Here is a 17,410-nt window from a genome sequence, read left to right on the forward strand (position 1 = left end):
CCCGAGGCCAGTTTTAATTCAGGGTTGAGTAGATGTGCATTGTTTGCGTCATACGTGAAATTTTCCTACCCACCAGCATGTCCCTCACTGTTAGCCTTGTGCTTTAGGTATTTTGTGGTGAATGATCTGCTTTAGCAACTTCCATTGCTTCCTCTACTGGTTAGAATGTCACATTGCTATTCTTTAGTAACAACATGAGCTGTTTTCTCTTTGGGCTTCCCATTCTGTTGTCCTCTTCCCTGAAATGTCCTTCACTCATTACTGGTTAGCCGCTGAGAAGCCTTCTCCAGCTACCCCTTCCTTTTCTGTGTCGGCATCTCTTCCGAGTTACTCCACTGCATGTGTTAGTGTGGCCTGGGTCTTCCTGTGAGAAGTGACTGGTGGAAGACAAATATCCAAGAAGAAGCTACTGCAAACATTCATGTGAAATTGATGGTCAAACCTTCAGAAGCATCTGGCCGGATGTGAGGACGTTCCACTGCGTGACGAACTCCATCAGGGGCCTCTTCTCTGTGTAGCCCCAGCATGTTAGAGGTTCTGGTAACAGCAGAAATGAGTGGGTGAATGGGTAGTTGTTGTAGCATCATGGTGCTGGGTCAAGTCTTTGGAACCAGTCCCTCAGAACCCCTTTATTACAGCTGGAAACTTTAAAATAGGGTGCCTTCTCCTTTACAGGAGCTTTCTGACTCCACTCAGAATTCTCATGGAGTCATGGGATTTGAGGAAGTAAAACATTATAAGAAGGACTCCTCCAAACCATTTTTTTGTCTTCCTTGACATTTACATCCTGTATCTTATCAGAAATTTGTAACTCAAATGAACTGTTCATGATAATGAGCCATTCTTAATACAGTCTTGATTGAATACCTCTCTCCAAGAAGGTCACAGTGCTTTACATACATTAATCTAAATTGTCTTCAGAAGATACCGAAGTAGGGCGACCACCAGTTAGAATTCACCAGGGTTTCACATTCTAGATCTCTGCAAAGTTCTCTTCTGCCCCACCTTGGGGCTTGGAAAACACCATAAGAAACTTGAAGTCTGAGGTGGCAGGCGCTTCTTTATTACTATCGCCATTGTATTCTAGAGCCTTCTGGGTAGTCTTAGGTTAGAAACTGAATGAATTCTCTCACAGCTGAAAAAAAAAAAAAAAACAAGAATCAAGTCTTGGTATAAGTCATAAAGCTACTAGGTAAAGCATTCTGGGACTTTAGACCAAGGGAAGATTACTTTCACCTGAAGGGATATTGCAGGCTCCTTCTACCTGGGGTGTGTTCAGTGAACGGAGCCTATGTTCTTCATCATAGGCTCATATATCCAAGGTCCATATTGGCCATTTTATGGAGAAGCCACATCGTATGGGAACATCAGCCTGGATTAAGCGTAGGTAGCTTAGATTTCTGATCCCAACTTGTCTTTTCCAGTTGTGTGTCCCTAGTGAAGCTGCTTATTCCCTCAGACCTATAAATCAAGAATTTTGGACTATATGAGTCCCAGGACCCTTTACTGCTCTAGAGTGGAATGATTCTGTCCTAGAGTACCCAGCTTTCCTTTTCCAGACCACCACATGTGGCACAGATTGATCTGAATGCTCACAACACTCTGTGCTCTCGTTCTGATGTTGGCCACCATGTTTTCTTCATTATGTATTTGCATATCACTGCTCCCCAAGGGCAAGAGTTACATTCATTTCGTTTCTGAGTTCCATGGGGAATGTAGGCACACTTACCTCCTCTCTCCTGTTTCCTTAACCTGTGACTCTCAACTGTGTCTTGCCAGCATGTTAACCTGTACAAGTCTCTCCTATCTGGAAAGGAAAGATTCCCCCTCCCATCCCCCACCCATATTCCTCCAAGCTTCCTGTTTTCCCCACTCCAACAGCCCTCTGCCTTCATTAAACTTCTTAAAATAGTTGTCAACATGTGTCACATGCATTCTTGTCTTCCTTGTGACTCCCCAACTCCCTACATTCTGGTGCTCTGGCCCTCACCACTTAGAGAAACTGCTTTAGAAAAATTTCCTAAATAGTTTTGTTTTGTTTTTTTTTTTTGCCAAACTCAAAAGGATTCTTAAGCATTTTCATCATAGCCTCTAGCAGTGCTTGCTCTGACTGCTGTCTTGTTCATGAAACCTTCCCTGTGTGGCCCTTGTGGGACTGGGGATTCCTGCTCCTGCTCCTCTCACGGCCCTTTGCTCTGTCCTCCATGGACTCCTCTTTGTTTCAGATCTGGGCATCTCTCTCTGTCTCATCCTCACATCCGGCCAGATGCTTCTGAAGGTTTGACCATCAATTTCACATGAATGTTTGCAGTAGCTTCTTCTTGGATATTTGTCTTCCTGCCTCCTCCTGTGTCTCTCTCCCACAATCCCTTCTCCATTCTTTGACCAAATATAACTTCTAGAATTCAAATTTGATCTTGTTGCCTCTGTTACTTCTTTATCTGACTATAGACTCTAGACAAAATCTTAATTCCTTTGCATGCCAGATCTCCTAGGACATGGAAGCTGACTACCTTTGCATCCCTTCTGTGCTCTTACCACATATGCTCGGGCAGGACTGTGTTCTTATCACTGTATCCTGGCATGGGATATTCCAGTGGTTCCCAAGGTACTTCCCCCCGCCCCCCGCTTCTGCTGACTTTAAGACTTGGCCTTTAGGACTCAAGTAACACCTTTGCTACAAAGGCTTCACTCCCCTTGCCAAGCAGACTAAAGTGCCCTCTCCCCTGGGCTCCCATAATACCTTGCTTCCATTCCCATGGTAGCACTGACCGTGTTGCTTAGAGGATTGTTTACATGGCACTCTCTACCACCACCCCATGAGCTACTGAAGGGTCTAAACTTTGTCACTTAAATTTTGTTCCCCCACATCTTACCCCACAGCCTGGGACACATTAGGGAGGTACTTCATAAATATTTGCTGAGCAAGAGGGTAAAGGCATACTGGTAGCTTAATCAAAGACTCAGTCCATCTTCCCCAAACATTGTTGTTCTCACCATTGTCTATGGATGGAGGCTACTTTTTCTAGCCCAAATCAGGGGATTCCACAGTTTATGTCTGCCTGCTTTTTTAGGTATATATTTCAGGCTTTTCCAAAAAGACTGATCTACCTGCTGACCCACCCATACAACATTCCATTCTCCTACCCCAAATTGAATCTATTAATGGAGTGGGGGTAGGGATAGACCCCACATCTCAAGGCCTATGTCCTGTGCGTAGGAGCTTCTTGCCTTTTAGAATCAAGCAGCAGCTCTGAATTATTTAGCCTCTTTTCCCCTTGATTGTGCTCCATCTTTCCCTTTCCTCTTGTGTTTGGAAGATCACGCAGGTACTAGGTGCACATGGTCCTGGCTGCCTGATAATAATTTCCCATCATTCGAGTGCCAGAGCCAAGTACCATTCCCCTTTTATTTAAATTAGATAAAACCCAGAGCTGTGGCTTGCAGGTGATGGAAGTCCACTGGGGAAATTAGAGGTTCAGAGAGAACGGGACCCATTATAATAAAAGCATTTGCACAGTCAGTGATTCCATCTACCCTGTGGCTTCAATGTTCCTTAGGGTATGATGAAATATGAAGCAACAGGACCTTTGAAAGGAGTTTGAGGAATTTATTTTAATTGGAAATGGTGGTGGCATTCTGCCCTGGGACTAAACTCTGCCGATCGTGCTCAGTGGTGTGATGGGCATTTATAAAGAGGGCCCAGTTTTGCCACAATTCAGGATCTTGATACCATTTTGTCTCTGGTTCTTTCTCCTCCTATATACACACTGAACTGGATAGTAAGAGTCTCCTTCTTCCATTATTTCAGTGACTCTGCATTTTTATTCCATCCTTTGTGTTTAATACAAATTAGATAATGGCTCCTAAATCTGTCAACCGCTGGACCTTCAAATTACTCCTAACTATGAAACCTAAGAAAAATTCATGCAACTGACACAGAAAGGCCAGAAGAAAAACAGACAATCTGCACTTAATTTCGTAACAACACAAAATAACAGGGGCTGTTTCTTCAGCTCATCCTATGTCCTTCATATAAAATGTCACAACTCCACTATGCAGGTGTCGCCTCCATTTCACAGATGAAGAAACTGAAACCCAGAGAAGTTAAAACACTTGCTCAAGATTCCGTAGTGATGATGAATGGCAGATCAGAATTACCTAACAGATAGAGGCAGAAACTGTCTCAAACCTGGTTCCACCAGGTTTTGAACTCAAGTCTGAGTGTAAAGCCCAAGTTTTTAAATACTGTGTCACAGAGTCTTTTACTGAAAAGGACCCATTCTTAAAGATCAAACACAGAGTTGCATTTCAATGTAATTTTAGCTGGGAGAGGTCTTGTTATTATGAATGTGCCCTTATAATATTATCGGTACTGGAGTTTAATAGCATGGAATTTCTGAGACTGTTTTTACAGCTGTTCAATCTGCCTTTACTTTCTCACTTTTGTATTTTTAGATGCATCATCCCATTCAGATGAAACCTGCAGATAGTGAAAAGTCAAACGGTAGGTGGTAACTGTCTCATTTAATGTCTTGTTTCTTTAAATTAAGAGGTCAGGTGGGGGAGGGAGGCCCAACCCCAGTGGCTTTTTCTCTCCAAATGGGCAGAGCAAACACCAGGAGACTTCCACTGCACTTGGTATGTCTGGAGAAATGCCACTTCAATCTCCTGCCTCATCTATATGTGCTGTGGAGTTCTGTGGAGATGTTAGGAAAATGGTTTTCTGTGTCCCTCTGTTCGGGACTTGCTCTGTGTGGTGACCCCGTGGCCTTTGGCTCTTATTTATCTCTTCCTACAGAGCTACCCAAGACACCTGGTGGGGGGGATGACCTTACACTGTGCAGAGAAGATGAATGGAGAGGAAGTGCACACTAAGAATTAGGCTATTGCCTTTCTCTTTTCCATTTGTTCCTTTTTGGCTTGGAGACTCTCGTTGCACTCTTCTCTAAATTGTACAGATGCATTTGCATCCGAATTCATTCAGAATTCAGCCTGCTGATTAAATAAATGTACACTCGCTGCAAAAATATGCATTTGATCAAGTCCATGAAATAATGGAGATTTGCCTCTCCAAGACATGAGAGGGTTGACGGCCACATTTTTCTCTCTCAAGTTTCTGCTTCCATTTATACAGACCTGCTGTCTCTGTTTTGTTCTTTGAATTTACTAAAATGGATGGTAAAGGAATCTTCTACCTTCTGAGACCTTAGCGCTTCCCTGTCCCACTAGACTGACATAATCAGCACTGTTTCCTTCCACAGGCAGTTCTGCTCCTCATTAATTAGTAATCAGGGCAGAAGCCACGCACTTAGAGATCTGCATATCTGCAAATGTAAATTATGATTGGGCTCTAAATCTCTCCACAAGGTATTTTTTTGCTAATTGTAGTGCATCCCATTTTCTAGCTTCTTCACAGACTAGAAAGTTTTAAGAATATTCTAAGTCCATCATGGTGAGGCCAGGACTTGACTTGTCTGTCAGGGAGTAGATGTTGGGGCTTCTGCCACCATCCTGTCATCAGCCACATGCTTTTCTGAGAGTTAAACTTCTGCTTCTTATGTCACTACCATGAATGTGGCAGTCCCAGTGGGTCTAAGATCTGGTCCCGTTTTGTTGCAGGACCTTTATCAAGTCACTTCATCCCTTGTTCTCTGGTTATTTGTTGATAACTCACTGTGCGCTAGGCACATGGCCAGGGGCTGGGGCCACAGAGGTGAATTTTAAAAGCAGTCTCCAGAAGACACTGTCCCCGACCCCATAGACCTTACATTCAGTCTACTGACTTCAGTGTCCAATAGTCACAAAGACTGAAATTTAATCTCCACAGTCATAAAAACAGGTTAATGGTAGCTACTGTATATAGCTTTTGGGTTTTTTTTTGATACATAAAGATGTTTGTAACAGTATTTTGTAAGTGTCAGATCGCTTCTCCAAAATGTTGATTATAACCACTACCTGCATTTCCCTGGCCTTACGTGGTTCTGCTCTGAACACGCCCGCTCAGAGGCTGCATCCCCATGCCAAGGCCTGGAGCCCAGGGTGGAGACTTCCAGCCTGTTCTGTCCCTCGTGGGAGAGAGGAGAGGTGAATCAGAGATTTGGGGGAGGAGGGAGTAGATCCTGTGAAGGTCATCTTGGAGCTTTAGCCACCACAAGATGCCCCCTGTCCTTTGGCCCTATAATTCTGTTAACTCTGTCAGGATGAGAAACAGGGAATCAAATCTGTAGGAAAAGGTTTGTTTCTGTTTTGAGCCTTAGGTGAAAGTTATAAAAACAAGATGAATTCGAGCACTGACTTGGAATGTTTGACCTAAAATCCCCAAATGATATTGCTAGGAAGGGATTTCTTCTTCTGCATTTTCTCCAGTGCAGGGAGACCCCTGGCTTGGGGTCCTATCCGCAGGAGAGCTGCCGGGAGCTCTCAGGAAGGTTCAGTGCCCTTTCTGCCCCACGTCTACTCTGGACATGAAGAGTTATATTGACTTTGGGCCTAGTACCTCAACAAGAGAAGAAATCTGCCGTGGATGCACCTCGTTTTCCACATCCCCACAGCACTGGGCACTGTTTTACTAAGATGAGAGAATACCTAAAAGTGCTATTTTCAAGAAACAACTTGGGGTCGCAGTTCAGTGCAATTCTGAGGAGTCCATACTAACCCCGGACCTTGCACTTGTTTGCTGTGTCCTTGGGCACATTCCAACCTCACCCACCTCTGTGTGGCTAACCGTAAGAAGAGGGGACAGTAGTGTAGTCTGAGCTCTTCTTGTAACACCTTCCTTACCAAGCCATTCAAGGAGCACGTAAGTGAACACCTATAAAGAACCTGGTATCATACCTGGTATGTCTCAGCTCTGTGCTTTGCCAGCTGCTGGCTAGTGCATCCCGAGCAACAGAGGCTGCCACTTTCAGCCTTGACCTCTCTGTCCCAAAGCCTAGATCCAAAGGAAAACCCCAGACCTTCTTCTTGAGCCAGTTCTCCCTTTACTTTGTGGATTGACCTTCCTTTTTATTTCCAATTTTCACTTTTTAAAAAAAGTCAAAAAATGTAAATGGACTAAAAGCTGCTTTTACAGCGCTCTTCTTTACAGAGGCTAAAATGGAACCTCACCTTGCTTAGACAGGAACAGGTTTCAAGATTCTCCTTGGACCTGATTGAGGAATCAGGAGAAATGCATGATTTTTGAAAGCAAGTGATAAAAGCTGCAAGCCTGTTCTGATTTCACATGGCATTTTTTGACAGGTAAGCAGAGTTTCCAAAGCTCAAAGAGCACAAAGATTTCTTCGACTCAGATGCTCTAAATAGCTCCTATAGTTGTGAAAGAAGTATAACGAGCTCTAATTGCACTTTTATTGAGTTTGCTGACATTTATGCATGACACAAAGGACTCATCAGAGTTAGACAGTTACTGTCTTCATTATCAGTATGTTCAGATTTCCAAAACTTTGTATTTGTTGAGCAAGAAAGGACTACTAATCATAAATTAATTAGTGATGGGCAAAAGATTTCCAGAAAAGCAATCATTCTTTTAAACTTTCGTCCATCTAGAGATTCTGATCAAAGGGAGCCTTCTGTGGTGAGCCTCGAAATGCTGGGCAGCTCTTAGGTCCATCCTGGTTCTGAACATGCTTCCAGAATCTCCCAGGCTTCCTGGAGTCTTGCCCTCTCAGTCTGCTCTGATTTAAGCTGCAGCCTGTAGCAAATTTATATAAGCTCATCACATCTTGCTCCTTATCTCTTGTTTCTACTATGCAAGGGGTCCAAAAAAAAAAAAAAAAATCCAACTCAGGATTAGCAAAACGTGTTAGAGTCTTTAGGAAGAACACACTGAATTAAATACCCAGATTTCAACAAATTCCAGCTTTTTTGTTGTTGTTTTCCCATTGCATGTGTTTGGGCGACAGTACAGGAAGGGCATTTGAGGAGCTGTGGATTGGAGGTATCAGTATAAACTGGTACAGACATGGTTACTGTCTTTTTTGCTTTCTGCCATCGAAAGGCCAGTTTTCCAGCTTGTAATCTTCTGCCGCGATGCAGGAAAATGCACCAGCTGTGCAGGGCTGAAACTTAAGCACAGTTGCTGAATCTGAAGTTGTCTCGCAGGGAGCGAGAACAGCATAGCAGTTCCCTTCGGTTTTGTGGGTGGGTCTCAGCGGCTGTAGCCAGTACTCACTCTGTGTTGTGCTCTGGGTTGAGAGGGGGATTGTTTTTTACTCTGTAGACAGAACATAAATCCATCCTGCTTTATCTCTCCGACCTCAGAAGTTGTCTGGGTCCTTAAGGCCTCAAATCCAGAAATGCCATTTAAGCCTCTGTCTCTTTTCTCAAGGCCTTCGAAACCTCTGGTGTCCATGCGTCAAGTTCAGAGCTAGCAAGAGTCAAGATAACTAAATATTGTCCGGGTGGGTGAAGACCTGCCAGCCTCCTGTGGACACAGGAATCGCAGGGAGTTCTACCCGCTTACTTTCTCATTTAATGGAAGATGAAGAAATAATTTTGAAATTCAAAGTGGAGAGACTCACGGATTTGGAGGCAGTAATTAAATGCCATATGTTAGCACTAACACATTGAAAAGTTGTTAATTAATTCAGGCTGCCCCGGATCCAGGTGTGACTTTGACAGATTGTACACCAGGGTGTTAGCAAAGACTTACAATTAGGGATTTTTTAAAAATGAAGTTTCTATTCCCCAAACTTAAAAAAAGTCCCACTTACACTTAAAATGTTAACCCTTTCTCATTTATACCATAGAAGGAGAACTTTAAATGGACTTTGACAGGGAAGCCCTTTCAGTTCTGCTATCCTTTTTTTTTTTTTTTTTAAGATTTGTTTATTTATGCACACAAGAACTAGAGTACAGGTCAGAGGTATGGGGGGAGGGGGTGGTGGTGAGAGGATTCACCAGAGACAGAGAGGGGAGCAGAACAGGCAGACTGACTGAAATATACTGCTGAGGGGAGCAGTGGGCAAGACAGGAGAGGTCTGCTGTGCCATGTGATTAGCTCCCTGGCCGGGGATTGAACTCATGCTTCAGTGGCTGTGGACAGCTTCATAGTGCTGAGACTTAATCCCTTGCGCCACCAGGGAGGCCTCTCTGCTATCCTTGCTGGTGGCGGTGAACACCTATCTGTGAAGTTCTCTGTATATGAAAGTATTTTCCCTCATTTGCTTATTATCCTAAAGGAAAACAGACTTTTTCCCTATAATGCAGGGTCCTTATCTTTTCATTTTTTTGAATTCTCTTAAAATACCTAGTATGATATTATGAACATAATAGGTTTATTAAAGCAATCAGCTTTCTTATGGATTGAAAGAATCAGTAAACTACTTAATGCCTATGAGTACTAGGAAAATACACCAAGAAATTCATCAAAAATGGATAGAAAGTTAATGAATTCAAGATAACTACATTTATTGAAAACACCAACAAAGCTGTTTAGGGACCCCTAGGATGGGAATATCCTAGGAGTAGATTTTATGAATAAATTTTCACTGGAAAATCAGGAAACCTCAAGGCAGAGGAAAGCTGGGTGTGTGTGGTCAGCCCCCTTTTGCCATTAAAGCAAACATGGGCCAACTGTTAAAACCAAAGCAACTTCGGCTTCCAAAAAATTGTGAATATCCAGTGGCCTTTACATGTGTGCACGAGCGCTCGTGCGCGCGCACACACACACACACACAGAGAGACAGACAGACAGACAGACAAACAGACGGAAATGGCTGGTTTAAGTGTCCCTTCTTTTTCCCCTTAGGTGATACTTGTTAGTGAAAAATGTGAATTGTCTTTTATCTCTCTGCCCATCTGAGTTCACCCTTCACGATGCCTAGGAAGTCAGGATTTCTTCATAAGTGCTCAATTTTCTTAATATGCATCTTAGGGGGAAAAATCAGTTGTGAGCTTACACTAGAGCTGCATGTTGACTTTACTCCAGCATCATCCTGGAGCTCAAAACCTGAAAATCATTTTAGCTAAATACCACAGTTACAGGTTTACCAGCAGAACCAAGGATCGACAGGGACTTTATCATTTGCTTTTGCTTAAAAGAAATAAAAACAGATTGTTCCGAACACTAGAAGTAAGGCAGGTTTTTTTGATTCTTGTTTTTTGTTTGTTTATTTTTACTCTCATAAGCATATCACCCAAGCTTCCTTGGGGTGGGAGTCTGAGAGATGAGGGAAGAAGCGGACAAGAACTGTAAGCTGCAAGTCCTCCCCTCTACCCCATCATGTATTATTCCTTCTCCTTCCACACAAGGAAGGTCGCAGGGATGCTGCCTTTAGGAGTCACCCATCACAGTGTCAAATACAAGAGATGCCGATAGGAAAAGGAGCTTCCTTCCCCGGGTCATCTGGGATCCCTTCCTAAGCTTAGATCTCTGTTGCACCAGCACTGCCTTGACTTACTCTGCTTTCCCCACTGCCCTGTAGTAGATCATTGGTAGTCCACTTACTCTGATGGGAGAAAGAAGGGTTTCTTAAATGTAAAATTTTCCATCTACATAAATAAAGTCAGATCCTCAGCAGCCTCCCCCCAGAAGTCAAAGCCAAGAACACCCATTGGCCACGTCTATTTAGATGAGTCTCGACATAGGTCGTGGTTTACACCATCTGTTTTCTACCTTGAACCCTTCCCTACAGATGAAGCAGAAAATGGTGTAGATTGTGCTAAAGTCAGGCTGCTTATTCCATCACCCCACAGCCGGCCCTAACTCCTGACGGTTCCTGTCCACTTAGTGCATTGCTCCCCCACCCCAATACCAATCTATCCGGACTGGCCCATGCTTCCTAAAGTCCAGCGTTTAGTCCTACATCTTCCCCTAAGCCTTTCTCCTTCAGGGCACCACTCATACTTTTCCAAGGGTTTTTCCAAGGGCTTGTGGTTTCAACCTGTCTTCCTTGGACCCCAAGTTTCTCTGTGTTGTCTTTGGAGCTGTGACAAGTATGGAGAGAGGTTGGGTAGAAAACATCCTGTAACCGGGCCTCCCCGGTGGCGCAGCGGTTGAGCGCTGGGTTGCGAAGCTGCCCGCAGCCTCTGCAGTGCCAGTTCGATCCCCGGCTGCTCCCCGGCCTCCACCGGAGGAGGGTCCCACATGGCGCGCAGACCTCTCCTGCCGCCCGCTGCTCCCCTCAGCAGTGTACTTCGGTCCTTCTGCCTGCTCTGCTCCCCGCTCTGGCTCTGGTGAATTCTCTCACCCTCCCGCGCTTCTGACTGTACCCAGTGCTTGTATAAATAAATAAATAAAAATAAATCTTTAAAAAAAAAAAAAAAAGAAAAGAAAACATCCTGTAACCCATGAGCTTCAGTTAATCCAAGCATGTGGCCTGGGCAGCCCTCTCCCCACTACAGAGAAAGGAAGGAGAAAGGAAAAAGAGGAGCAGAAGGAGAATTTAAACCTTCGTTTCAGGAATGACAATTGTGAAGTCCACAGATGAGCTCATTCACCAAGGTCACACATCTCTCAGTGCCACACTGGAGATGGATGGGACCACCATTGCTCTCCCCTGAAGGCCTCACCTGCCTCTTCTGCTAATGCAGCAGAACCCTGGGCCAGGAAAGGAAGCCACCAGGTCCTAGTCCAGATTATCACCTACTCTTAAATGGCCCCAGCGAATCCTTCCCTCTGCCAGACTTCAGGGCCCCCTCTTAGAGTTAGGTAGAAGATCTTTGGTGTCCCTCACTTCCAATCTGGCACTCTTTGAGTCGGAGTATTTAGCTGTCTCATTTTGACCCTTCAGAGCTGCACTTTCCAGATAGCATTCACATGTGGCTTTTAAAATTCAAATTAGTTTAATTAAATCACATTAAAAATTCACTTCCTCAACCTCACTAGCTACTTTTTAAGGACTTAGTAGCTATGTGTGGCTTTAGCTACCATAGTGGACATCACAGTTTCTCTGCCTGCCGAAAGTGCATTGGTCAGCTCCAGAGTAAATTGCCTGTGTCACATCTCTGCTTCATGAACAGATATTCTGTCCCAGGTCCAGGGGGACATGAGACATGGATTTTCACTTAGGAACTAAAAACAACCAGCCCCAAAAAGTCTAGAATATGTTCTTGTTGGCTAACTGAAAATGAGACACTTACTGTCCAGGGAAAGAATATGAGAAACAGAAATAAAAGCCATTTAGATATTGATGGCAGGACTACAAGACAGGTAGGAAAAGAAGAGTCACATACAAGTGATGCCTGGCAGGACCCTGTTCCAGCCAGAGTGTTGCGCCAGCACTCTGATTCTCTTTTTTAATTCTAAGAAATGGATTGAAATGAAACAGTGGGAAATCAGCCAGACTTCTCCCTTTGGGCTTCTGTGACAATATTTTGCTCTCTCCTAAAAAGGACTGCAAGCACTGTCCTGAAATCAGATATAATCATGCCCTAGGGGCTGAGTTTAGGCTAGTTATCCTGAGCTCAGGCGAAGAAAATCTCCCAAGTCAACTCAGGTGACTCTTCTCTCTACCTCTTGAATTTCCAAGCATTTTGGTGTCGTGACTCAAATATATCTCTTTTCATCATGAATCCTATCCCCAAGTGGGGAGAATAATATTGTTTCCTCCTTGCTCTTTATTTATTACTGGTTTCACCTGAACAAGGGCCCTCTCCTATGTGATTCTCAAGTAGCTCTACCCGTTCTCTTTTTTTTGTTGAAGATTTATTTATGCATACAAGAGGTGGGGTACAGGCCAGAGGTATGGGGGGCGAGAGGATTCACCAAGACAGAGTGGGGAACAGAACAGGCAGACTGACTGAAATACACTGCTGAGGGGAGCAGCGGGCGAGTCAGGAGAGGTCTACTGCGCCATGTGGGTAGTTCCCCAGCTGGCCAGGGATCGAACTCTTGCTGCAGAGACTGCAGACGGCTTCACAATGCTGTGCTTAACCCCTTGTGCCACCAGGGAGGCCCTGTACTCATTCTTTTAACTAGAATTGCCTTTCTCTTTGGTCATTACCTACAGACCAGGTGTGTGCCCTAGTTAGAGTGCATGACCTGTGCTGCCGCGAGGAGGTCACTGACTGGCTATCCAGAGAAGTGAGCGTCTCTCTCGTCTCTTTTTTATCTGGATGGTGGGGGAGGAGGGGAATGGAGGTTTGTGAAGCAGGGGGAGAAAAATTATTTTCTTCCATTGAATGCTATGTTAAAAGTTTTGCTTACTATTCCACTGTATCCGTTCCTGGTTTTTCCTCTCCTGACCTTTTCCTTTCCCTGTCACTCAAGTTAAAAAAAAAAAACATTGGCACCACCACCCCCGAAAAAAGACCATATTAAAATCAGTATCCAAATATATCTCTATGGAATGGTAGTGTTTAGCAATTACACAGCACTTTAACATTTCAGTAAACACATTACTGTTAGTTTCCAAAAGGAGGAAAGGACTTAACAACAGTGTTTCATCTCCTATTAAGATGTTTTATTAATAAGAACAAGCTCACAAAGAGATGGAATGTTCAGGAAGGTCAGGGTGAAAGAGCAGAGGCAAGACTGCTCACTCGGGAGGAAGGGAGACAGACAGACTGGGAGTCTGAGGAGGAAGCCTTGGGACCCCCAGCTCAGCCTCACATGATTGGGATTGGGTTTGATGTGGTAATGAAGCATTGATTACAAGAAAAAAGATGAAATGGCCTTTGCTCATTCATTATTTTTATCTCCTAGCTGTGGAAGACAGAAAATTGTTCATAGGAATGGTTTCGAAGAAATGTAATGAGAACGATATCAGGGTGATGTTTTCTCCATTTGGCCAGATAGAAGAATGCCGGATCCTCCGGGGACCCGACGGGCTGAGTCGAGGTGAGTGTGCTGTCTATAAAGTCTCTTTCCTTAAGTGCTAATTGGAAGCCTGTGTCACAGTCAAGGTAGATGTAGCCACTCTGCACAGCAAGAGGTTACCCAATAATATGTCCCGTGCGATAAAGTTATCCAACCTGAACTTTTCACCGTAGCTGAAATGATCACCTTTTATTTCTCAAGTCGAGAAGGTCTTGGTGCCAACATATTAGCTCAGGTTATCACTGTCAGACAGGAGGCCGATGGGCTGCCCTGTCATTACACATCCCTTTTCTATCTCAAATTGAAGTCGATATGTTGGGGGGTGAGGGAGCGGTGCAGAGGATGAGAGAATATTTGTTGTTTTCATCTTAGTCTTCTGGCTTTCCTCCTGTGCCTGAGAGAAACGCACAGGCCTCTTGACAGTGATGCAAACCAGGAGAAGACATTCTAGTTCCCACAGCATGCAGTCTAGCAATGGACTTAGATGGACTTAGTTAGCTGGGCCCGTCCTGGAAGATCGGGCTTGGTTTCAAAGAGCAAACCTCTTGGAGTCCTGATTGCAAGGAGTCCATTAAGTGACAGAGAAATGACTTCTTCCAGAATAAGATTGTAGGCTCTTCTTTGTCACCCTGATAGAAGCAGAAGCTGTGGCTCAGAGCAGTGATAAAAACAAGTACTTTTGCATGCAGCTATACAAAAGTCATCGGAAATAACCATTGCCTGGCCGTGTTTGCCTCCCACTTTGACAATGTCACACACCCCCTTCCTAAACCACCTAGAAGGGTCTTCCCTGTGTGTCATCTTATCCGAATACACCTTCCTGAGTCACATGCAAGGAGGCCAAAGTGGAAGTGTACAGGCAAAAGATAATGTTCAGTCCTCATAAGAAGTTGTATTTTGCAACATGAAGAGTTTATCCTGTCAATGTATTTATCAGCACAGTTTCCACAAGGCCAATTAAAGTGCTTTCCATCCCCAGGGTACCCAGTTTCTGGTTCCAAGGCAGCCCTGCTGTCCCAAACCACATGTGGAAAGCAAAGGCTGGGCCTTTAGTCTTGAGGCACTAATTTTCACCCATCTCACTAGTTTCACCTAAATTCAGCACCACCCGAGGAAGAACATTTGTTCTTTTGACTTTTAGACATAACGCTTCACAACGTCAGCTGTTAGAATTGAAGACAGAGAGAACAAAAGAGTTCCGCCTACATCCACCCCCGGAGCCCCAAAATGGAGGGAGTTGAGAGGGAAGCTGGGAGGAGGTGGAACAACTCCAAGCTTCTGATCCCTGTATTTTCTTCTGAAGGTGGTTTAAGAAAAAAAAAGAGGGGAGGAGGCATGAAAAGCACAGTTTATGCATTCTCTAACAATTCTGAAACTCTTGCTATTAACACTCACCCGGAAAGATGTGATTCTCTAAAAGTTGAACAAGACATGAATGATGTTGAGTGTGATCCCCAAACAACAGGTGCCTCAGACTCAGCTGTGGCTTAGCCCTAAACCATTTCTGCTGTCAACTAGATAGCCCATTGTGCTGGTGATCTGCACAATCTCTGGCTCCTATACAGCTTCACAAGCAGAGAAAGCTAGGACTTGAATTCCGGTTCCCTCTGTCAACGTAGCACATTCATGCCACGAGAGCTCCAAGTCACATCTGTCCATTGGGCTCTGCTGCAGTCAGAATGGACGTGTGTCCACTTAGGCAGCAAATCAGTAAGGACAACACTCCGTGAAAAGGCAGTATAGCCAAGTGAGGGAAGAACAGGATGCATGCTTGCAGTCCCTTCCCTGCTGTCAACTTAGCTGCCAACTTGGTCATCAGAACCACTGTACATTCCTGATGTTATTCTCAGCCCCATTTCTGCGTTATCGTTGCATTTTTTTCATTTGGTAAGACACACCACAGCATGGAGACGAGGCAGGAAAGAAGGCCCTCAAATTACTCAACCATACTTACAGTGATTTTAGGTCAGTGACCCCAAGTTCCAACCGCAAAACTTATCCTGAGATGAAATGCCACCATCGTCAGTTCATGGTCCCCTCTATCCCTCAGTTTTCCCAGCTGTAAAGGGCAGGAGTCAGTCTCTGCCCTGTTAGTCCCATTGGCATCATTAGTTAATGAAGTGGTGGGTTTTCTGTAGAAGCAAACCCTCCACCGGGTTTAGTAGCAATCTTGACTGTGAAGTGTGAGTGCTTGGCTTCTTCCTCCCTCTGCTGGGCAGCCTTCCTGTGCCATCTCTTCATCTCACTTTCCCCACCTGCCCAGGGTGGGCAGAGGAACAGCAGTGGTATCCGCCGTAGCCTGAGGTCCTTGAGCATACCTTGCTTCTGTCTTCAAGTGAGGCTTTAAAGCAGCCAGACTCTCATAGAAAAGAGCCAGACATGGTGCTTAACAGACAACATGGCTAATTTGATCTACCATTTGGCCCTGACCAGCTTTGGACTTCAGGTGCAGCCCATTCCTGAAACATGCTATGGGCTTGTGCTCATCAGTACTTGATGCAAAGGCTGCCTCCATGAAAAGAGCAGAATAGTTCTCCTTGCCCCCCGCCCACCTTTTTTTTTTTTAAAAATGGAAAAGTAATTTCTGGTGAACTGATGAGAATTCCCTATGGCAAAAAAGGAAAATGCTCATTTATAACCATTTGTTCTAAAATATAAAGACAGACAGTGGTACGTTTTTCAATTAGTAGGGACCCAGGGACTCCTGGGTACAGGGGACTGCTCCAGAATCAGTGCATTTGTTAAAAGAACAATTCCCTTGCATGCTACTATTTTGCTTTCATTAAAGAATTGTAGTTTCCAATCAAATATTAATAAGTGTCTCCCATTAGTGGCACTGCAGATAAAGGGTGCTCAGCATTTCTGGTCTCAGTGCCTATTGCTGGCTCAGCCGTTTAAAAGTAAATAAAAATTAGGGGAATTGAAAGCTTGATGTTCTGAAAAATACCTTGTAATACCAAAGCAGGGTATCAACTAATGAATCAAAAGGTCAAAAATCAAACCAGTTGATGCTGCTGAGGGAGAGGTATGTTGAGGGCCTGTTTCCCTGCTTGCTTCTGCCCAGCGCTGCTACAGGATGAAGACTGAGGACAGGGCTGATGTCACCGGCTCCTGCGCAGATTCTTAGTATCATTTCTTCTCTGCCTCTTCAGTAGTTTGAATTCCTCTCTGACAGGTACAAAGCTGAGGTTTCTCCAGGCCTGTTGACTTAGTCCTTCCCACCCCCTCTTGAATCAGAGCAGTGGGCTGTCGGGGCCCTACATTTGCACCAATCCAGCCCTGCTGTGAGTGCAGTTAGAATCACTGTCCTTTAAAAAAGAACATCATGCTCTGCATATTGGGAAGAAAGACTCTGTTACCCATCGTTACTCACCAGCAGCCAGCTCTGCACTGTTCTGAGAGAGAGAGAGAGAGACACAAACACACACACACACACACACATACACATACACACACCCCCCCCCACCCCCCCCCCAGAAATGCCCTGACCTTCCTGGCACACCCTGCGCTGGCCAAGCATGTTGAGCCTCAGCAGCTGAGCAGACTCGGCCTCGCTTTAGGCTCTGTGCCCACATCCCAACATGCATTTCCCTAAAGGGGAAACCCATTCTTCCATCTTTTCTAATTTGGTAAACCTGGTTTGAGATG

At 44.6% G+C, this 17,410-nt stretch overlaps 1 protein-coding gene across 15 annotated transcripts in view; it reads left to right on the plus strand.

Moving 5' to 3' along the window:
- CELF2 (CUGBP Elav-like family member 2) overlaps window positions 1–17,410 on the plus strand; it is a 591,625-nt gene that overhangs the window by 507,467 nt on the left and 66,748 nt on the right. For 12 of the 15 annotated variants that reach the window (XM_054695080.1, XM_054695077.1, XM_054695079.1 and 9 more), the window contains 2 exons: window positions 4,459–4,507; window positions 13,649–13,783. In XM_054695080.1, the coding sequence (XP_054551055.1) occupies window positions 4,459–4,507; window positions 13,649–13,783 (184 nt within the window). The other 3 variants (XM_037510598.2, XM_037510599.2, XM_054695084.1) reach the window with 3 other exon arrangements.

Source organism: Talpa occidentalis, unplaced genomic scaffold, assembly GCF_014898055.3.
Source record: "Talpa occidentalis isolate TD23 unplaced genomic scaffold, MPIMG_talOcc4v2.1 talOcc4.14, whole genome shotgun sequence".
Classification (NCBI taxonomy): Eukaryota; Metazoa; Chordata; class Mammalia; order Eulipotyphla; family Talpidae; genus Talpa; species Talpa occidentalis.